The sequence below is a fragment of the Tachyglossus aculeatus genome, chromosome 21, assembly GCF_015852505.1.
Source record: "Tachyglossus aculeatus isolate mTacAcu1 chromosome 21, mTacAcu1.pri, whole genome shotgun sequence".
Taxonomy (NCBI): Eukaryota; Metazoa; Chordata; class Mammalia; order Monotremata; family Tachyglossidae; genus Tachyglossus; species Tachyglossus aculeatus.
Window position 1 is genome coordinate 56,968,314 of NC_052086.1, and position 19,840 is coordinate 56,988,153.

Consider the following 19,840-nt stretch of genomic DNA (forward strand, 5'->3'; position numbering starts at 1 on the left):
CTCCATCCCCCTCATCTTACCTCCTTCCCTTCCCCACAGCACCTGTATATATGTTTGTACATATTTATTACTCAATTTATTTATTTTACTTGTACATATCTATTCTATTTATTTTATTTTGTTAGTATGTTTGGTTTTGTTCTGTCTCCCCTGTGAGCCCACTGTTGGGTAGGGACTGTCTCTATATGTTGCCAACTTGGACTTCCCAAGCGCTTAGTACAGTGCTCTGCACACAGTAAGCGCTCAATAAATACGATTGATTGACTGATTGATTGCAGAGCACTGGATTAAGACCTTGGGAGGGTACAATCGAACAGTCTGGTAGACGTGTTCCCTGCCCTCAGTGAGCTTGAGATTGTGATATGTGCAGCGATAGCTGGATGACAGAGCAAGTCAGCATGTATGGCTTTCCACAAAAATAGCTCTCTCCCCCCAAAAAGGGCTGCCATGCTTGTAATTCCATTCGACATGAATCATCCTTCTGATCCAGAGTCAGCCTAAAGTCAGGAGGTAAAGCGCTGACTTACTTCTGAACTCCTCAGAAGGAAGCGAATCACACTGCGGCTTTGATCGCATACAGTCTCAATCAATCAATCGATCAATCGTATTTATTGAGCGCTTACTGTGTGCACAGCACTGTACTAAGCGCTTGGGAAGTACAAGTTGGCAACATATAGAGACAGTCCCTACCCAATAGTGGGCTCACAGTCTAGAAGGGGTCTCCTCACTGACGATAGGACGGTGCATTGGTCAGTTATTTCAAAGAAAAACAGAGCATAAGTTGAGATGGCAGGAACAGGGACCGTCACCATAAAGAAACGCTCAGTTGTGGGGCCTAAAAGTATCCCAATCCATCCCTTATCTTTGAGAATCACGCTCTCGGATTCTTGGAAGATAAAGATGCCTGGAAGTTGGAAAGAAATACAGGGACAAAGTTGTTGCCAAACACCTGAGGTGGAAGAGATGGGGAAGCAGCATGGCTTAGTGAAAAGAGCATAAGCTCGGGAGTCAGAGGGCCTGGGTTTGAATTTTGGCTCCACTACTTGTCTACTGTGTGACCTGGGACCAGTCGCTTGATTTCTCAAGAAGTAAAGTGACTTGCCCAAAGTCACACAGCTGACCAGTGGAGGAGCCGGGATTTGAACCCATGATCAGTGACCCCAAAGCCCGGGCTCTTTCCACTGAGCCACGATCGGGCTTACGGAAATGAAATCTGCGCAGGATACTGACAGGCACAAAGGGTACGGTGATGGAGCTGCAGGTTGCCGGGAGCGAAACAGTGGAAGAGCGGAAAATGAATTTGATATGTGGACTGTATGAACATCAAACTTCCTACTCTCCTCCGGTTAGTCGGATGGTGTGGGGCGGGGGAACCGTGCTTCTCCAGTTGTTCTCCCTTTCTTGAGCCAAACCAGTGTAGGGATTTGTTGGGAAAGGGGGGTGGTGGGGAGGAGGTGGGGTGTGTGTTTGTGTGTTTGTTGGGGGTAAAGGGGTCGGATGCCCTCAAAGAGCCCTGTCAAACAGGTTGGTTGTCACTCTAGTCAACTGCTGGCCCGGTTGCCGGGCACTTTTTATGGTTGTCTTGGATGAGACTTCCCTGCTTTGTAAAAACACCTTTCTAGAAAATAAACAGCTGAAACGACAAAGGTCTGTTTACCCCCTTCTTGATGATGGTAGCCATGAACCGTTTTCTTCGGCGTGTCGGACAACAGCTGCTCCATTCTGGAGAATCAGATCTTTAAGTATTATTGTTTACATGTTTTGTTTTGTTGTCTGTCTCCTCCTTCTAGACTGTGAGCCCGTTGTTGGGTAGGGACCGTCTTCTATATGTTGCCGACCTGTACTTCCCAAGTGCCTAATACAGCGCTCTGCACACAGTAAGCGCTCAATAAATACGATTGAATGAATGAATATTGGGCAGTACGTGGGCCACTCCATGGGCGTGATCAGGGTGACGACCCTCCTAATTTTCCCAGCAGGATTCCCATCTTCACTAATCCCAGATTTCTGATGAAACCAGAGATCCAATCCACCAATCATATTTACGGAGAGCTTACTATGTGCAGAGCCTTGAGAGAGTAGAAGACAACAGAGTTGGTATACACGTTCCCTGACTACAAGGAGCTTACAGTCAGTGTTGAAATGACTCAAAATGGTCACTCTCTGATTTGTTAATTTTTTGAGGCCTGAGGCAGTATGGTTTAGTGGATAGAGCATAGGCCTAGGAATCAGAAGGTCATGGGTTCTAATCCCATCTATGCCACTTGTCTGCTATGTGACCTTGGGGAAGTCACTTCACTTCTCGGTGCCTCAGTTACCTCATCTGAGGATTTAGACTGTGAGCCCTATGTGGGACAGGGACTGTGTCCAACCCGATTTGCTTTATATCCACTCCAGCGCTCAGTAGAGTGCCTGGCACATAGTAAGTGCTAAACAAATACCATAATTATTATTGCTATTATTATTCTTTTAGACTGTGAGCCCACTGTTGGGTAGGGACTGTCTCTATATGTTGCCAACTTGTACTTCCCAAGCGCTTAGTACAGTGCTCTGCACACAGTAAGCGCTCAATAAATACGACTGATTGATTGATTGATTCTGCACTCAAATGAAAAATTGGCACCTGTGTGTACTGAGGCACTGATATTTCAGAGGTCAGGTAGTTCTGCTGTGGTTCTACGGGCACCATCGGTTGATGCCAACAGCATCAAAAAATCACAGGCCTGAGACCTAAAGAAAAACAAATAAAACAAATTGAAGTAGACCCGATGAGAAACTTGAAGTTTACTATACTTACTCTCTTTTTCTCTTTTTGGTTAGTTTTCCTGGGATTGTGTAGTGGTGGGGGGAACAATTGCGCAGACCGACGCTCAAACCCTTAGTCTAGTCACATGAGCCTGAGGAAGAAAGTGGGGATGGCGAGGGCAGGGACGGAGTGGAATTGAGAAATAAAAACAGGCCTCTTTGGAAATTAAGTATTTCTGAAAATAATAATAATAATAATGGTATTTATTAAGCGCTTACTATGTGCAAAGCACTGTTCTAAGCGCTAGGGAGATTACAAGGTGATCAGGTTGTCCCTCGGGGGGCTCACAGTCTTAATCCCCATTTTCCTGATGAGGTAACAGGCACAGCGAATAATAATAATAATAATGTTGGTATTTGTTAAGCGCTTACTATGTGCAAAGCACTGTTCTAAGCGCTGGGGTAGATACAGGGTAATCAGGTTGTCCCACGTGGGGCTCACAGTCTTCATTCCCATTTTACAGACGAGGGAACTGAGGCCCAGAGAAGCTAACTGACTTGCCCAAGGTCACACAGCTGACAAGTGGCGGAGCAGGGATTTGAACCCATGACCTCTAACTCCAAAGCCCGGGCTCTGAGCCAGGATTAAAAGTACCACCAAATATTTTGTTTTCTAAGACAACACAGAGAAGAAGAAAATAGGGAAGCCAGGCCGATGAGGGGAAAAAAACAGACAATAGGCAAAAATTAAAATCAAGTTGCCCTGGATTTTTCTCCTGGTGTGTGAGACTGGATTCAGTTTTCACTTACAGACTGTCTAGTTGTGTTTTGTATTCAGAGATGACCTAATGGATGGTGGGGTCCTACTCGTGTATGCAACTGTGACTAACGAGTTCCAGATATGATAAGACATCTCTCTCCAGGGTGCATGTGTACTTAAAGATAGTTCTACATCATACAAAGTCCTTTCTCGAGGAGAGTTGCCTTTCTCCAACTGAGCCTCCACCATTCCGGTCTGTCCTCTGCGGTGGCCACAAAACAGACCACTGTTCTGTCACGCTGCTTTAATTTGTGATTTCATCTGTCTAAATGGTTTATTCTGCATCACCCTGACTTGCTCCCTTTATTCAACCCCCTTCCCGGCCCCACTTTATTTATACTAATGTCTGTTTCCCCCTCTATCAATCAATCAATCTAGGCTGTAAGCTCACTGTGGGCGAGGAATGTGCTTATTTATTGTTATATTGCATTCTCCCAAGTGCTAAGTACAGTACTCTGCATACAGTAAGCACTCAAATACAATTGATTGAATAAAGTTACCGTGGCTGTTAATACTATAGATGTCGGACTCAGGCATCGTCATCATCAATCGTATTTATTGAGCGCTTACTATGTGCAGAGCACTGTACTAAGCGCTTGGGAAGTACAAATTGGCAACATATAGAGACAGTCCCTACCCAACAGTGGGCTCACAGTCTAAAAGACATTTATTAAGTGCTTACTATGTGCAAAGCACTGTTCTAAGCGCTGGGGCTGTTACAAGGTGATCAGGTTGTCCCACGGGGGGCTCACAGTCTTCACCCCCATTTTACAGATGAGGTCACTGAGGCCCAGAGAAGGACGTGACTTGCCCAAGGTCACACAGCAGACATGTGGCGGAGCTGGGATTCAAACCCATGACCTCTGATTCCAAAGCCCAGGCTCTTTCCACTTGAGCCATGCTGCTTCTCAAGGCATAAGGACCTTTAAACTCTGCTCCTCCTCTATCGTCTTTATCTGACAATGACTCTCCACCCCTTCAAGGCCTCATTGAAGGCCCATCTCCTCCAAGAGGCCTTCCCTGACTAAGCCCTCCTTTCATTCAATCGTATTTATTGAGCGCTTACTGTGTGCAGAGCACTGTATTAAGAGCTTGGGAAGTACAGGTCGGCAACATATAGAGACGGTCCCTATCCAACAATGGGCTCACAGTCTAGAAGGGGGAGTCAGACAACAAAACAAAACTTGTACTTCCCAAGCGCTTAGTACAGTGCTCTGCACACAGTAAGCACTCAATAAATACGACTGAATGAATGTAGACAGGTGTCAGTCGTCAGAACAAGTAGAATTAAAGCTAGATGCACAATTATCCTTCCTCTTCTCCCATTCCCTTTTGTGCCACCCTGTCTTGCTCTCTAAATTCAACCCCACGCAGCTTTCGCAGCACGTATGTACATATCTGTACCGTCATAGCTGTACATGAGCCTGAGGAAGAAAGTGGGGATGGCGAGGGCAGGGACAGAGTGGAATTGAGACATAAAAACAGGCCTATTTGGAAGTTAAGTATTTTTGAAACTAATAATAATAACAATAATGGCATTTTGTGCCACCCTGTCTTGCTCTCTAAATTCAACCCCACGCAGCTTTCGCAGCACATATGTACATATCTGTACTTATTTTTATTAATGTCCGTCTTGCTCTCTAAATTCAACCCCACGCAGCTTTCGCAGCACATATGTACATATCTGTACTTATTTTTATTAATGTCCATCTTGCTCTCTAAATTCAACTCCACGCAGCTTTCGCAGCACATATGTACATATCTGTACTTATTTTTATTAATGTCCGTCTCCCTCTCAAACTGTAAGCTCATTGTGGGCAGGGGATATGTCTACTGTTAAACAGTACTCTCTCAAGCGCTTAATACAATGCTCCGCACACAGTAAGTGCTCAATAAAAGCAACTGACTAACCATTCAGCAGTTACTTGGGCCACTGCCTGCCCCGATTTTCCCTCCCACGTCCCACCAGGCAAATAAACAGAGTCCGAGGAAAAAAACCTTCCACCTTCTAGACTCTTCCCCTTCTAGACTGTGAGCCCGTTGTTGGGTATGGACTGTCTCTATATGTTGCCAACTTGTACTTCCCAAGAGCTTAGTACAATGCTCTGCAAACAGTAAGTGCTCAGTTCATTCATTCAATCGTATTTATTGAGTGCTTACTGTGTGCTGAACACGGTACTAAGCACTTGGGAAGTACAATTTGGCAACAGATAGAGACAATCCCTACCCATGACAGGCTCCAGAGGCTATACTACATGCGTTTACATAAAGATCCCAGTAATTTCAGCCCCACTGACGATCCGTTGTCACCAGAAAAGGACAAACATATGACAGGGAGAAAATGACCAAGTCTTCCTTTCCCACCACCCTGACCATTAATAATGAAATACTATTATTATTAATAACAGTAATAATAACGATGGCATTTGTTAAGCGCTTACTATGTGCAAAGCACCGTTCTAAGCGCTGGGGGTGAGGGGGATACAAGGTGATCACGTTGTCCCAAGTGGGGCTCGCAGTCTTAATCCCCATTTTACAGATGAGGTCACTGAGGCTCAATGAATACGACTGAATGAATGAATGAATAAATCCACTGTGATCAGTGATAAAGCTCCTTATCATCACTTTCTGGAAGGCCTCAGGTCTTTTTGCTTTATTTTTAGTCCTATTACTTACTTCCAGGAACCAGTTGTTCCCAAAGCCAACACTGACAAGGGCAACCCCTGGCACACTTGCTAATGGCCCCCAGTCACAGCGTCCTGGCCGCTGCCTCAGCCAAGTTTTCACACCACCTTTCCTGCTGCTCTTCCTTACCCACTTGATTCCAGTCGCACAACGGGGTCTCGATTAGATGCAGAGGACCCCAGAACGGGAGTTAGATATCTGTGATTTATCTATTCACTCATTTATATTAACGTCTGTCTCCCCCTCTTTTCATTCATTCATTCAATCGTATTTATTGAGCGCTTACTGTGTGCAGAGCACTCGACTAAGCGCTTGGGAAGTACAAGTTGGCAACATATAGAGACGGTCCCAACCCAACAGTGGGCTCACAGTCTAGAAGGGGGAGACAGACAACAAAACAAAACATATTAACAAAATAAAATAAATAGAATATGTACAAATAAAATAAATAAATGAGTAATAAATACATACAAACATATACAGGTGCTGTGGGGAGGGGAAGGAGCTAAGGCGGGGGAGAGGGGGAGGAGGAGGAGAGGAAAGAGGGGGCTCAGTCTGGGAAGGCCTCCTGGAGGAGGTGAGCTCGCTTGTTGTGGGTAGGAATGTGTCAATTTGTTGTTATATTGTACTCTCCCAAGAGCTTAGTGCACAGTAAGCGCGCAATAAATACAAGATCTCAGCATCTCCTGCCACTGCAATTCCAATTAATGCTGATACCTAAGACTGCGTAACCGTGCAAATTCCCTAACTGGCGAAAGCCTTAAAGTCGACACGGGCCATATTCTGCACTGGATAATTTTGTCTTGCACCAGTTTTCCCCAAAGTCTATTCACAGCTTCTCTTCCCCTCCCCATCCTGCCCCAATCTCGGACAGGGATCTGAAGAAATTCAGCAGATTAGGCTACAGGAAGGCACTGGGAAATGGGAGTGGCTACTGCACAACAATGGGGGCATTTCTCTTGGCTCAACTCAACACCGAGCTGAGCAAGGCACATTTAAACAAAGGAGAACAATCAGAGCCAAACCACTGCCTTCTACATTTTACCTTGTCTCTCGTTCCTTCAACTCTTTGAAGTTATCTCTTACCCATAGTTTGCTGCCCAGTGGGAAAGTGACCGGCACGATGTCGGAGAGCAAGTGGCACTGCGCAAATCACTTCCACTAGAATCAATTCCTCCATGCGGGTTCTTGGTCCTGAAGTCTCCAGACGGGGGGTGGTCTCCGTGGCTCCTGTGGAAGACGGTCACCGCCACCCTTATTTATCACCTCTCTCATCATATACCACAGCTCTTCTCAATGAGACCAAAGCAGAAATTTTGTATCTTTTTTAATCTTCTAGCAGACAACGAACATAAAATTCCCCTTTTAAGTTAGTCAAACTTTCCACAATAAACTACTTAAAGAGCAGCTCTGGTGAAGGATGTCATGAAACAACTAATCAAAAAAAAACAACAACAACAAAAAAACCCCAGCAGATTCTTGAAACCAACACTTTCACCAACTGTGTTTTAAAAACAGACAAAACATTGGCAAAGCCGTAATTTCTCAGTGCTTCCTCGTGGTCTGCCTTCCTCGTCTTTCTTTTTCAGGCCCGGGTAGGTGTGGAGCTGCAGTCTCACAAGCAGTCTGTCATGCTAGATAAGGGAGATCCATCTTTACATGATTTGAAGGCCCTGGATGGAGGACTCTAGGGTCTTGAGAGACAGAGAGAGAGGGATCAGAGAGAAAGAAATCACTCATTCGACCGTATTTACTGAGCGCTTACTCTGTGCAGGGCACTGTAAAGCTTGGAAAGTACAATTCGGCAACACGGACAATCCCTATCCAAAGGGCTCACAGTCTAGAAGGGGGGAGACAGACAATAAAATATAACAGAGCAGGTGCACAGGCATCAATTGCATCAGTGTAAATTAATTATAGATATATACACGTCATTAATAAAATAAATAGAATAATACATACGTACACATATACCCAAGTGCTGCGGGGCGGGAGGGAGTCGGGGCGATGGGGAGGGGAGGAGGAGCAGAGGGAAAGGAGGGCTCAGTGTGGGAAGGCCTCCCGGAGGAGGTGAGCTTTCAGTAGGGCTTTGAATAATAATAATAATAATAATAATAATGGCATTTATTAAGCGCTTACTATGTGCAAAGCACTGTTCTAAGCGCTGGGGAGGTTACAAGGTGAAGTGGGGAAGTGCGCTACTTTGGCAGATGTGAAGAGGGAGGGTGTTCCAGGCTAGAGGTAGGACGTGGGCCAGGCGCGATCGAGGGCCAGGGAGGAGGTGAGTGGAGGCAGGGGAGAGGAGTGTGCGGGCTGGGATGTGGAAGGAGAGAAGGGAGGGGAGGTAGGAGGGGGCCAGGGGATGGAGAACTAGCCAACTTCTCTGGGTTTGTGGGCGGTGGGGAGGAGCGCAGTCTTCCAGGACGGCTCTTAAAGCCCTCACCGACCTGAGTTTCTGTAAGCTCGCTGTGGGCCTGGAATATGTCTATCAACTCTGTTCTCCTGTCCTCTCCCAAGCGCTTAGTACTGTGCTCTGCACACAGTAAGCGCTCAATAACTACAACTGACTGATTACGGAAGCAACGAGCTCAGTGTCTAGGGTAAGGTTGGGCAAGGGTCTACTGTGGTGAAGAGGGTTGGAGGGGCTAGGAACTTTGAGAGGAGGGCACGTGATGTTGGAGGCAAAAGCCTAAAGAATGGAATTCACAAAAAGCATTAAGCTTTTCATTCATTCAATCGTATTTATTGAGCGCATACTGTGTGCAGAGCACTAAGCGCTTGGGAAGTACAAGTTGGCAACATATAGAGACAGTCCCTACCCAACAGTGGGCTCACTGGCACAATCTCCCCAGGGGACGGTCTCTATGGTGTGTCCCCAATTTAGCCTGACTAGAGGAACAACAAATTTCTGCCAATACACGACGTGTCATGTCAGTTTGGGAGCACAGAGCTGACGGCGGATGCTTACCTGTTTCTGAGGTTTATCCTTCTTAGGCGTGTTATCCACACTATACGTACACACCTTATCATCCATCTCACTTCCAGTCATATAGGAATTGGATTCTTATTAATCAATCAATCAATCGTATTTATTGAGCGCTTACTGTGTGCAGAGCACTGTACTAAGCGCTTGGGAAGTACAAGTTGGCAACATATAGAGACAGTCCCTACCCAACTAGTCTGCTGCTTTACAGCTAAAGAATTAGCGGTGTTTACACCGAGTCCAAAAGATGAGTGACATCAACCCGGACTGATCGGACCCTCAGAAATGATAAGCTGCTCGAAAAAGGGTAAAATACCTTAAAATCCCAGACTGTCATCGCTCCGTCGATGCCAGTGGTGCAAAACTTGCGGCAGTCCTGTTTGTCCACTTCATAAATAGACACTTGGCTGCGAACGGAAAGTGAAACTTTTAATGGGGTTGGGGACCCAAGGAGAAACTTACGCCGGGCTTAGACGCGGCTTCCTAGGCCCTGCCTTCCCTCCTGAGGAGGCAGAGCTTAATGGCCACCCAAGAGGACGATCTCAGCATCGACACTAGGATAGTGCATTTTCCATCGAAATTTTCAACGTGAAACCAAAAGCTGGAGAAGCTAGAAGACTGGGAAGATACCTGCAGTTACGGTCAACGCTCCAGAATGAAACGGACTTCCTTGAAATGACAAAAGTGATACTTTCCAAAGGAGTCAGAATTAGTGATCAGGCCGATCATAGCTCTTATAGCAATTATAATTATAATACAGCAATTATAACAACTGTGGCATTTATCAAGTGCTCACTATGGGCCAAGCACTGGGGCTGATACAATCAGACCAGACCCAGTCACTGCCCTCTAAGGTATGTAATCCCCTTTTTACAGGTGATGAAACTGAGGCCCAGAAGTTAAGTGACTTGCCCACGGTTAGAGAGTGGTGGAACTGGGATTAGAATCCAGGCCCTTTGACTCCCAGTCTTGTGCTCTTTCCGCTAGCTTGTCAAATACCAGGAAGAGGGACCAAAGCAGGATCGAGACATACAAAATCAGATTCACGACTCTGCTGATAGAGAGGCAGTTAAAACGCCACAAAAAATTCAAAACCAAAGACTACAAACATCCCAAAGATATAAAGGATGCAGGACCTCCACTGTTTCTGCCTTTACGGTGATTCACTATGATTGTTACTTTTATAAAAAGACCCGCTACAAAATTCCTGCCAAGTTCTTTATTTTTTTAAAGAACAGTTGAGCCTAAGGGGACATGGGGTCGGAGAACCAAGGGGCCGTGAGACCTGGGTTTGTGTGTCATCTTTTCACCCCTGCATTCAGTTAATGGGGAAAGGGGCGAGGGCTGGGAGGGGACAGGCTTCAAAGAGCTAAAGGCCCAGGAAGCCACCCACCTGGGCCTTTTCAGGCCTGCGTGAAAACCATCAAGAGACCTGGGATGAGCGTGGCTTCAAGTCCAGTTCACAAAGCCAGGTGGGAGGCAACTGCCCACCCTGGGTCCCCATGAGTGTGTACCTTTGACCCTGGGCAAGTTACTTAGCTTCTCTGTGCCTCAGTTTCCACCTCTGTAAAAGGGGTTGGAGGCATACTGCTTCTCCTTTCCTCAGACTGCGTGAGCCCCGTGTAAGACAGTGAAAGCATCTCCTCTCACTGCTTTCTATCCGCCCCAGTGTTGAGCACGACGGCATTATTATGGACAAGTTGCCCTATTTGTTCCTAAACTGGACTATTACGGCAAACATGAAATCCCCAAGTCTTAGAGGAAAACACAGGGGATCCCCATCCAGGGGACACAAATAACATTCCCTATGTTCAGCAAACGTATTCTTAGAACTTATAAAGAAGGCAGGGTTTTTGCAACTAAAAAGCAGCACTTCGAGCTGAAAGCATCTTGGCCTTTTGGCGAATTTTGATGCATTGTGCTTTCGGCATGATCCTTGTGGGGAAAGGCACTGAACAAGTGCCGGCTGGACACAACCCCCGGAAGAGTGAGTTCTGAAAACCCTCCAAAATTTACAGGTTCCAACAGCACACAACTGTCAGATGAAGCCAATAGGTAAACCTCTCGCTTACTGCACACGTGTATTTTACCCTATTAAGTTTTCAGTCCATTCAGCTTGTCTAATAGCATCTAACAGAAGCTAATAGCATGCAAGAGAACCTAAACCGAACCTCACAATTATTCTTAGAGAGCCTGAAAATCCACAAGCACCATACTGTCTCTGTCAGGATTCTGCGTCTCACTTATTAGACAAACAAAAATGGGAAATTTCTTGGGAAGTTCTCTTTAAACTGCAAGAGAATTCCATCAGATTGTGTCTAGGTTTTGTGCTCCTTTGCCTGTTTTGTTTAGACTTTATTTCTAACTTTCCTATATAAAATTCCAGCCTTCCCTTTGACCTTACAATAGATATTCCTGTTGTAATGGAAGAATCCAACGGAATCCTTCGTGCTGAAATTGCCAGAGAATTATTCTTTTAACAGAAGACCCATGTGTGCGTATTAACAGCAAAGGAGCACCCTTAAAACTACTAAGAGTGGGTATGATTTTCCCCTCTCCTGTGAGCAACAGACTGACGAGTCGTCGCAAAATCCCTAATCGAATCTACTGCACGGGATCTGCAATTCTTATTCGACAAGCTCTCTTTCTCGGGATGCTGCGGGGAGGAAAATGGCTCAGCGAACCCGTCACTATAGTAACGTGTAAGGGTGAAAATCAGGCAGCTGTTGTTATTCTTTTAGGTACCGCAAAGCTAGGGGACGATTTACACTATAAAGGACAGTGAGGTGCGGATGTAGGTTATCTGAGCTCTCTCTCTCTCGAGGAAATCCCAACCGGTGCACGGGGAGGGTGGTCGGGAACCCGGGAGTGAGATGACTTTTCCACCGAGGCGGACCGGCTTGGTTAGGGGGCTTCTGCCCTGGGAGAACGAGGGCTGTCACGGTTGCCCTCCGTACACCCTGGTTTGGCAGGACCTACGTGATGCTGTTCTGATGCAGCGTCTCCAGGGTGGCATTGCGATCCTCAGTAGTGGCTCTCTTGTCCATGTTGCGGAAACGCTCCATGGCGGAAATGTTGCGTTGGATGCTCTGTTTCGGAATATCCAGTTTGGAGATGAAGGTCAGAGAGCCGCGGTCGTCGCAGTTAAACAGCATCGGGCAGCAGTCGTGGCCCTGCAACGGAACATCGTTTACACCCCTGAGGACTCGCCCACGCAGCTGGTTAATTGGTAAAGAGAACATTCGCGTCTTTCGGCACGCCTCACTGTTGAGGAACAGCTAGGGCTGTTTCTCCTAATGAACTTTCATATATTATGACTAGCCTCATAAGGCACAAATTATCCTGTTGGTGAAGAACTACAGCATGCTACAAGGAGAAATAAAGAGAGGCACTTACAGCAGCAACCACGCTGTTCTCGGAGACAAATGACACACTCAGGAGTGGGAGGAATTCTGTTTTCAGCTGTGAAACCCTGAACATAAGAACACTTGTTTAATGAAGGCGCAAAGTGACTGCCGAGCTTCTTTACAGCCATAGAAGATGACAAAGGGTCTAGTCTCATACAGTGTGACAAAAATCCAGTCATCCACGTTTAAAGCCTTATAAATGTAGGATGATCCTCACCATCCCCCACCAAGGATCTTGTGCCTGTTCTTATAAAATTCAGAAAGAGACTATTTTGGAAGACAGCGCTATATTTAAACCAAACATTCTGGTGACATCACGACCATTTTTGAAAATACAGAACAATTCACGGGAGGGGCAAAAAAAGCCTTCGGAATTTTTGGCTATTCTGTTTATGGCCAGTCGATGGAGTCCTGGTCTTCGAATGAAGTTCTAGTCATTCATTCAATCGTATTTATTGAGAGCTTCCTGTGTGCTGAACACTGTACTAAGCGCTTGGGAAGTACAATTTGGCAACAGATAGAGACAATCCGTACCCACGACAGGCTCCAGAAGCGATACTACTACATGCATTTACATAAAGATCCCAGTAATTTCAGCCCCATTGATGATCCGTTGTCACCAGAATAGGACAAACATATGACAGGGAGAAAATGACCAAGTCTTCCTTTCCCACCACCCTGACCATTAATAATGAAATACCATTATTATTAATAACAGTAATAATAATGATGGCATTTGTTAAACGCTTACTATGTGCAAAGCACCGTTCTAAGCGCTGGGGGGGATACAAGGTGATTACGTTGTCCCAAGTGGGGCTCACAGTCTTAATCCCCATTTTACAGATGAGGTAACTGAGGCTCGGGGAAGTTAAGTGACTTGCCCAAGGTCACACAGAAGACACGAGGGGGAGCGGGGATTGGTAACTTGACTACCGTTCCATACAAGGTTTTTACCAGGCGCCCCTGGAATTGTGGTGACTTCACTTGCTATTGATGTGCCTGCTCATCCCATTCACCATTAAAGTTATTCCAACATACACTGGGGAAATTAGTGGAAAAGGCTCTAAAGTATTTAATGCTGGTCTTAAATTAACGGAAACACTCGTTAACCAAGGAGGGCACAGGAAATAACTCCTACTTAATGGGCCAGCTGATGACAGTTGAAATCTTCTAAGAGCAAAAGTGGAAGAAAGGGAGATTTTTGGAATCGAGATGAATGGAGTAAACTGGCTGTTTTGAAGGGACGATTATCGGTATCAAACCAGGGCAATTCTCAAAGGATTACCCCACTAGTCCTTTCACTGGAAACTGTGCAGATGTCTGAACGCGACCCACCTGAAAACCCAAATCCTAGACACTCCTCAGAGGAAGATGTCAATCACCAAACCACAATAAGCGGACACATGAGAACGGCGCTCAAATTATGCCCCTTGTTGATGCTCATTTCTAAATGTGAAGGTCTGAAATTTCAAATTTCGTTCACCCAGCGGCACCCCTGGGCAACCTTACTGGAGATTCCTTGAAACGCTGGTTTGATCTTGCTTTCCGGTGTCCCCCATCCCTCTGTTTCAGGAGAGCAGTCGAGGAAAGCCTGAGGAATCAAAGGTACGGTGTGTCTCCAGCGAACAGAAAATACTTACATCATACTTTTGGAGGCATCGGCAACTGACACAGTACTATCGTGGCTGACCCAGGCGAGGCGGTTCCCGCTGGCGGAGAAACTGACTCCGTGGACCCATCCACCACTTCCTGTGCCCCCGAACTCGGACATCAGCTGCCCGAAAGGCATCTTTGTGCCCCACGGAGTGCTGGCTGGCTTTTCATCCACTTCCTTAATATAGGCAGAAAACACTCTACAGAGCAAAACACAATGTACGTACAAAAAAATTATTTTTTAAATGGGCCACAGTTCCTCATTTCTCGCCACCCAGCTGCAGAATCAATTGTGTCGATTTCAAGAATCAGCGTCAAAGAGGCCTGGGTAATGTACTGATATCGGGTGGCTGGCTGCAGCACCTATTTGCATGGACATTCACCGCTCTCTTTACCGCAACAATATTGTACATCTTGTGTCGGGCCAGCCAAGGTGAGTTGCCAAAAAAACACAGCAGACTGCAGAGATACATCATAATATGGGAGCTGGGGCTTGACATTTTCAGAGTAATTACTTTCCAGGGATTCAAGGTTCTTTCCCACTCCCACCTCTCGACTTTGGGAATTTGACATAAAACACTACCATCGACCTTTAGGAAAAATATCCTCCCCAGCCCATTTGACAAACACCAGGCGGTGAGAGCTGCGATATACTTACCCTTTCTAAGACAAGTGAGCTGAGGGGCTGTGTTGTTTTTGTTTTATTCTTGTGGTACTTATTCAGTACTTACGATGTGCTGAGCACTGGGGCAGATACAAGCTTAATTAGGTTGGACACAAGCCACGTCCCACCTGGGGCTCAGAGTCTTAATCCCCACTTCACAGATGAGGTAACTGAGGCAGAGAAGTGCTGTGACTTGCTCGGGGTCACGAAGGAGAAAAGTGGTGGAGCCAGGATTAGAACCCAGGTCCTTCTGACTCTCAAGACCAGGTTCTATCCATTAGGCCACGCTGCTTCTTCTTCTGAGGGACTGTTCACTCCCTCAACACTCTCAGGGGCCAGGCGGGAGGCTGGGAAGCTTAGGCAGTTGGGGTAAGAGAGGAGGGCCTCTTTGGGACCCTATGAGGATGCTGAGGGGAGAGTCTCCCTAACCATTTCTCCTCTTAGCCCCCTAGAAACAACTTTCCCTTCCTAGCCTATCCTGAGCTCGGCTCCACTGAAAAAAAAGCACTCAAAATCCATTCAAGACATGAGTCGAACGAAAACATCATTATCTGCCTATCTCTTATGAAGATAGGCAAACTGTTTCTCATCATCATCATCATCAATCGTATTTATTGAGCGCTGTGTGCAGAGCACTGTACTAAGCGCTTGGGAAGTACAAGTTGGCAACATATAGAGACAGTCCCTACCCAGCAGTGGGCTCACAGTCTCATGTTGTGGTATTAATACTTTAGAGGCCATCATGCAGCTACTCATTTCAAATACTCTTTTCACCTCCTCCAGGAGGCTGTCCCAGACTGAGCCCCCTCTTTCCTCTCCCCCTCCTCCCCCTCCCCACAGCACCTGTATATATGCATATATGTTTGTACGTATTTATTACTCTATTTTATTTGTACATATTTATTCTATTTATTTTATTTTGTTAATATGTTTTGTTCTCTTGTCTGTCTCCCCCTTCTAGACTGTGAGCCCACTGTTGGGTAGGGACCGTCCCTAGATGTTGCCAACTTGTACTTCCCAAGCGCTTAGTCCAGTGCTCTGCACACGGTAAGCGCTCAATAAATATGATTGAATGAAATAGCCACTTTGCAGAAGAAGGTAGGTCATACCCTGAATTTATGTACATTGATGTCTGCCTCCCTCTCTAGGCTGTAAACTCTTGGTGGGCAGGGAGCGTGTCTACAGCTCTGTTATACTGTAATCTTCCAAGCACTTACTATAGTGCTCGACAAAGCAAGTGTTCAATAAATACGATTGACTGATAAGATGTCTACAAGAGGCATCCACCCCATTGACGATGCAGCCTTTATTTGCTAAGACCTGACCGAAAAGGCAGGGACTGCATCAAACATTCAATACTCCAGAGCAAATTATCTACGGCTATTGGCACAAATAGGAAACGTAAAGGGTACATATTTCAAGAAACGTTTTAGAGTAGACTAGAAAAAATAAGTATGTACTGAATAATAATAATAATGATATCTGTTAAGTGCTTCCTATGTGTCAAGCCCTGTTCTACGTGCTGGATAACTAGGAAATCTACAGTGTAGTAAGGAAATGGAGCGGGGTACCAAATATTCATTCATTCAGTCATATTTATTGAGCGCTTACTGTGTGCAGAGCACTGTACTAAGCGCTTGGGAAGTGCAAGTTGGCAACATATAGAGGCGGTACCTACCCAACAGTGGGCTCACAATCTAGAAGGACACTGTGTGGCAAGCACTAAACTGGGGTACTGGGGTAGATACAAGATCATCAGATCAGACTCAGTCCCTGTCCCACATGGGGCTCACAGCCTAAGTAGGAAGGAGAACAGGTACTGAATCCCCATTTCATAGATGAGGATAATGAGGCCCAGAGACATAAAATGGAGTTGCCCAAAGTCTCACAGAGCTGGGCTCCACCCCTGGCCCCTCAGTGGGGATGTTGAAGTGGACAGAGCATGGAGAATTTGCTGCTAATATCCTCTATTTCACCCTCTGCTCTTCAGTCATTCCGCCTTCCAACCTACCTACTGTCTAAACTGCCTATTCTCTCTCCCTGCCTCTCTTTCTTTTCCCTCTGTCCCGCCGCCAGCCTTCTCGCTTCCTGCCACATCTCTAAGGAACATTACAACTAAATGATACCTAAACTCTGAGAAAACTGGGTTAATGAAGACAACCCTAAGAGGTTAGCAGTAACTAGTCTGCTCGATCCCTGGGAATCTGAGGCTGACCGTGGAGTTGCTGCCGTTTGGCTTAAGACAGTGGCAGAGAATGGACAGTGACGACACCAGGTCGGGGGTGGAGACAGTCTAGCCTCTCGGGACAGAAAGCCTCTCGAGTGGTTCCACCTCTCACAGGCTTCAGGGGTTTTATATATATATATATATATATATATATATATATATATATATATATAATAGCATTTATTAAGCGCTTACTATGTGCAAAGCACTGTTCTAAGCGCTGGGGAGGTTACAAAGTGATCAGGTTGTCCCACGGGGGGCTCACAGTCTTCATCCCCATTTGACAGATGAGGTAACTGAGGCCCAGAGAAGTTAAGTGATTTGCCCAAAGTCACACAGCTGACAATTGGCAGAGCCGGGATTTGAACCCATCACCTCTGACTCCAAAGCCCGCACTCTTTCCATTGAGCCACGCTGCTTCTAACCTCTCGAAGGAGGACTAAAGAACCGGCGGCAGTGGAGGAGGAAGAGGAGGAGACCGCCCAGCAGGGAGGGTAACTTTCTTCGAACGAACAAACGAGCGTTCGTTCATTCAGTCCAACTTAGTGAGTGCCTACCGTGAGCAAATCACCGCACTTGGTGTCTGGAAGAGGACGATGCAGTCCCTGTTCTCAAGGGTCCTCTCACCTTTTCCTTCCCCTCCCCGTCTTCTCTTCACTCTCCTCCTGCCCCTACTTCACACCCACACGAAATGAAAATCCGCCCCCCACCCCCCCCGGACAAGCCGATCATTTTTCAATTAAAGATACTAGGAATAGTCAATGGAGAGGGTGTCAACGGATATCTTCCTGTACCTCTCAATACAAATAAAATTGCCAACGTCCGTCAAAGTACAGGACTAGTCATTTTTTACATAGCAAAAGCAAAGAGGTAACCATAATTTAAAGCTTTAACGTTGAATTACCGAAACGCCTTCTATCTTGCTAATTGGATCTAAACCCCGGTGATGACTGTCCTCTTTGTCAACACCCCCAAGCTGCCACCTCCAGAAGACCCATCCAAAACCACTCCAACGTACAATAAAGCGTAGCAGCGAGCAGGACACACCCTAGGAACGAAGTAAAATGTAGCAGACCACATGTCATTCGAAACCTTACAAAACAATCTGAAGGATGATTGCGTGCCTTTCTCCTACACGCATATAATTTGATTGCTTGTTTCACTCCCAATGTCTGTCGTTAACCAGGGCTTAAAGTGGAACTGCCAACCTCATATGACGTTAATCGGTTTCGAAGAAACCTCCAAGTAAATCACCGGAGAACAATTCTGAACACTTTTTGTGTACCTTGCTGCCGACTCCTTTCCCGCGTCCTTACTTTGGCCTGGAACTCCCTCCCTGTCCATATACATTAGACCCCATTATACATTAGACTCTCCCCATCTTCAAAGCGTTATTGAGATCACATCTCCAAGAGGCCTTCCATGATTAAAGCCTCTTTTTCCCCAGCTCCCTCTCTCTTCTGTGTCATGCCTGCACTTGGATCTGTCACCTTTTGATATTGGATACTCACGCCGTAACAAATATCAGTAATTTTACAATTATGCATTATAAATCATCTATTTATATTCTGTGGAATGTAAGCTCACTGCGGGCAGGGACTGTGTCTACCAACTCTGTTGTACTGTTCTCTCCCAAGTGCTTAGTACAGTGTTCCATACATAGTAAGCACTCAATACCCTTGATGATGATGGTAATCTTCCTTTATCCTTAAAAATAAAATCAAGGCTTGCTTTCTTTTACCAAGTTTGGACTGAGGAAGTTTAAAAACATTATTCTGGTATATACTCTGCAAACCATTATCCATCAGGCTTGTGGATTTTTCCAGTTTCAGGCTAATGATAATCAACAAATGTCTATTTTAAAAACGACACAGGCGCAACGGAAATCCAAGGCGGTGCGGCTATGTTCATCTTCAGTTAATCAGTTAATTCTGTTAATCTTCAGTTTTACAGACATACACACAGCTGTCTGAGTTCAAAGATGAAACTAATGACCGAAATTTCACAAGTGTGGGTGGGTGTGGCCGATGAGACCGACGCTTGACTGCAAATACTTTCCGCATTATATCCATGCAAATCAGCACTTTCAATATTTACGGAATGTCAACTGTAAGCAGAGCACTGCACAAGGCCCTTGGAAGCACAGTAATAACAGAAGACACGGTTCCTGTCCTCCAGGGTTTTACAATGTAATAGGGGAGACGGACAATGGGCACAAAAGAGAAAACAGATACAACTGTAACAAAAGTAAGCAAAGACTGAGTGGCTAAAAAGGTAGAATTCAATTTTTTTTTTACCGGTATTTGTTAGGCGCGACATTCTGGGCACCGTTCTAAGTGCTGGAGTAGAAACATGCTAAGCAAGTTGAACACAGTCCACAGTATATCACCATAAGTCTATATGTTACCGACTTGTAATAATAATAATAATAATGATGGTATTTATTAAGCGCTTACTATGTGCAAAGCATTGTTCTAAGCGCTGGGGAGGTTACAAGGTGATCAGGTTGTCCCACGGGGGGGCTCACGGTTTTAATCCCATTTTACAGATGAGGTTACTGAGGCCCAGAGAAGTGAAGTGACTTGCCCAGAGTCACACAGCTGACAAGTGGCGGAGCCGGGGTTTGAACCCATGACCTCTGACTCCAAAGCCCGGG

General features: G+C 45.8%; 1 protein-coding gene across 1 annotated transcript in view; it reads right to left on the minus strand.

Moving 5' to 3' along the window:
* Positions 1-7,561: 7,561 nt before the first annotated feature.
* ARPC1A (actin related protein 2/3 complex subunit 1A) overlaps positions 7,562-19,840 on the minus strand; it is a 31,900-nt gene continuing 19,621 nt past the window's right edge. Inside the window, exons 6-10 of the mRNA XM_038763431.1 lie at positions 14,281-14,493; positions 12,630-12,705; positions 12,213-12,406; positions 9,550-9,640; positions 7,562-7,944 (exon numbers count right to left, since the gene is read on the minus strand). Of these exons, the coding sequence (XP_038619359.1) occupies positions 7,906-7,944; positions 9,550-9,640; positions 12,213-12,406; positions 12,630-12,705; positions 14,281-14,493 (613 nt within the window). The 3' untranslated portion in view covers positions 7,562-7,905. The remainder of the gene's footprint in view (positions 7,945-9,549; positions 9,641-12,212; positions 12,407-12,629; positions 12,706-14,280; positions 14,494-19,840) is intronic.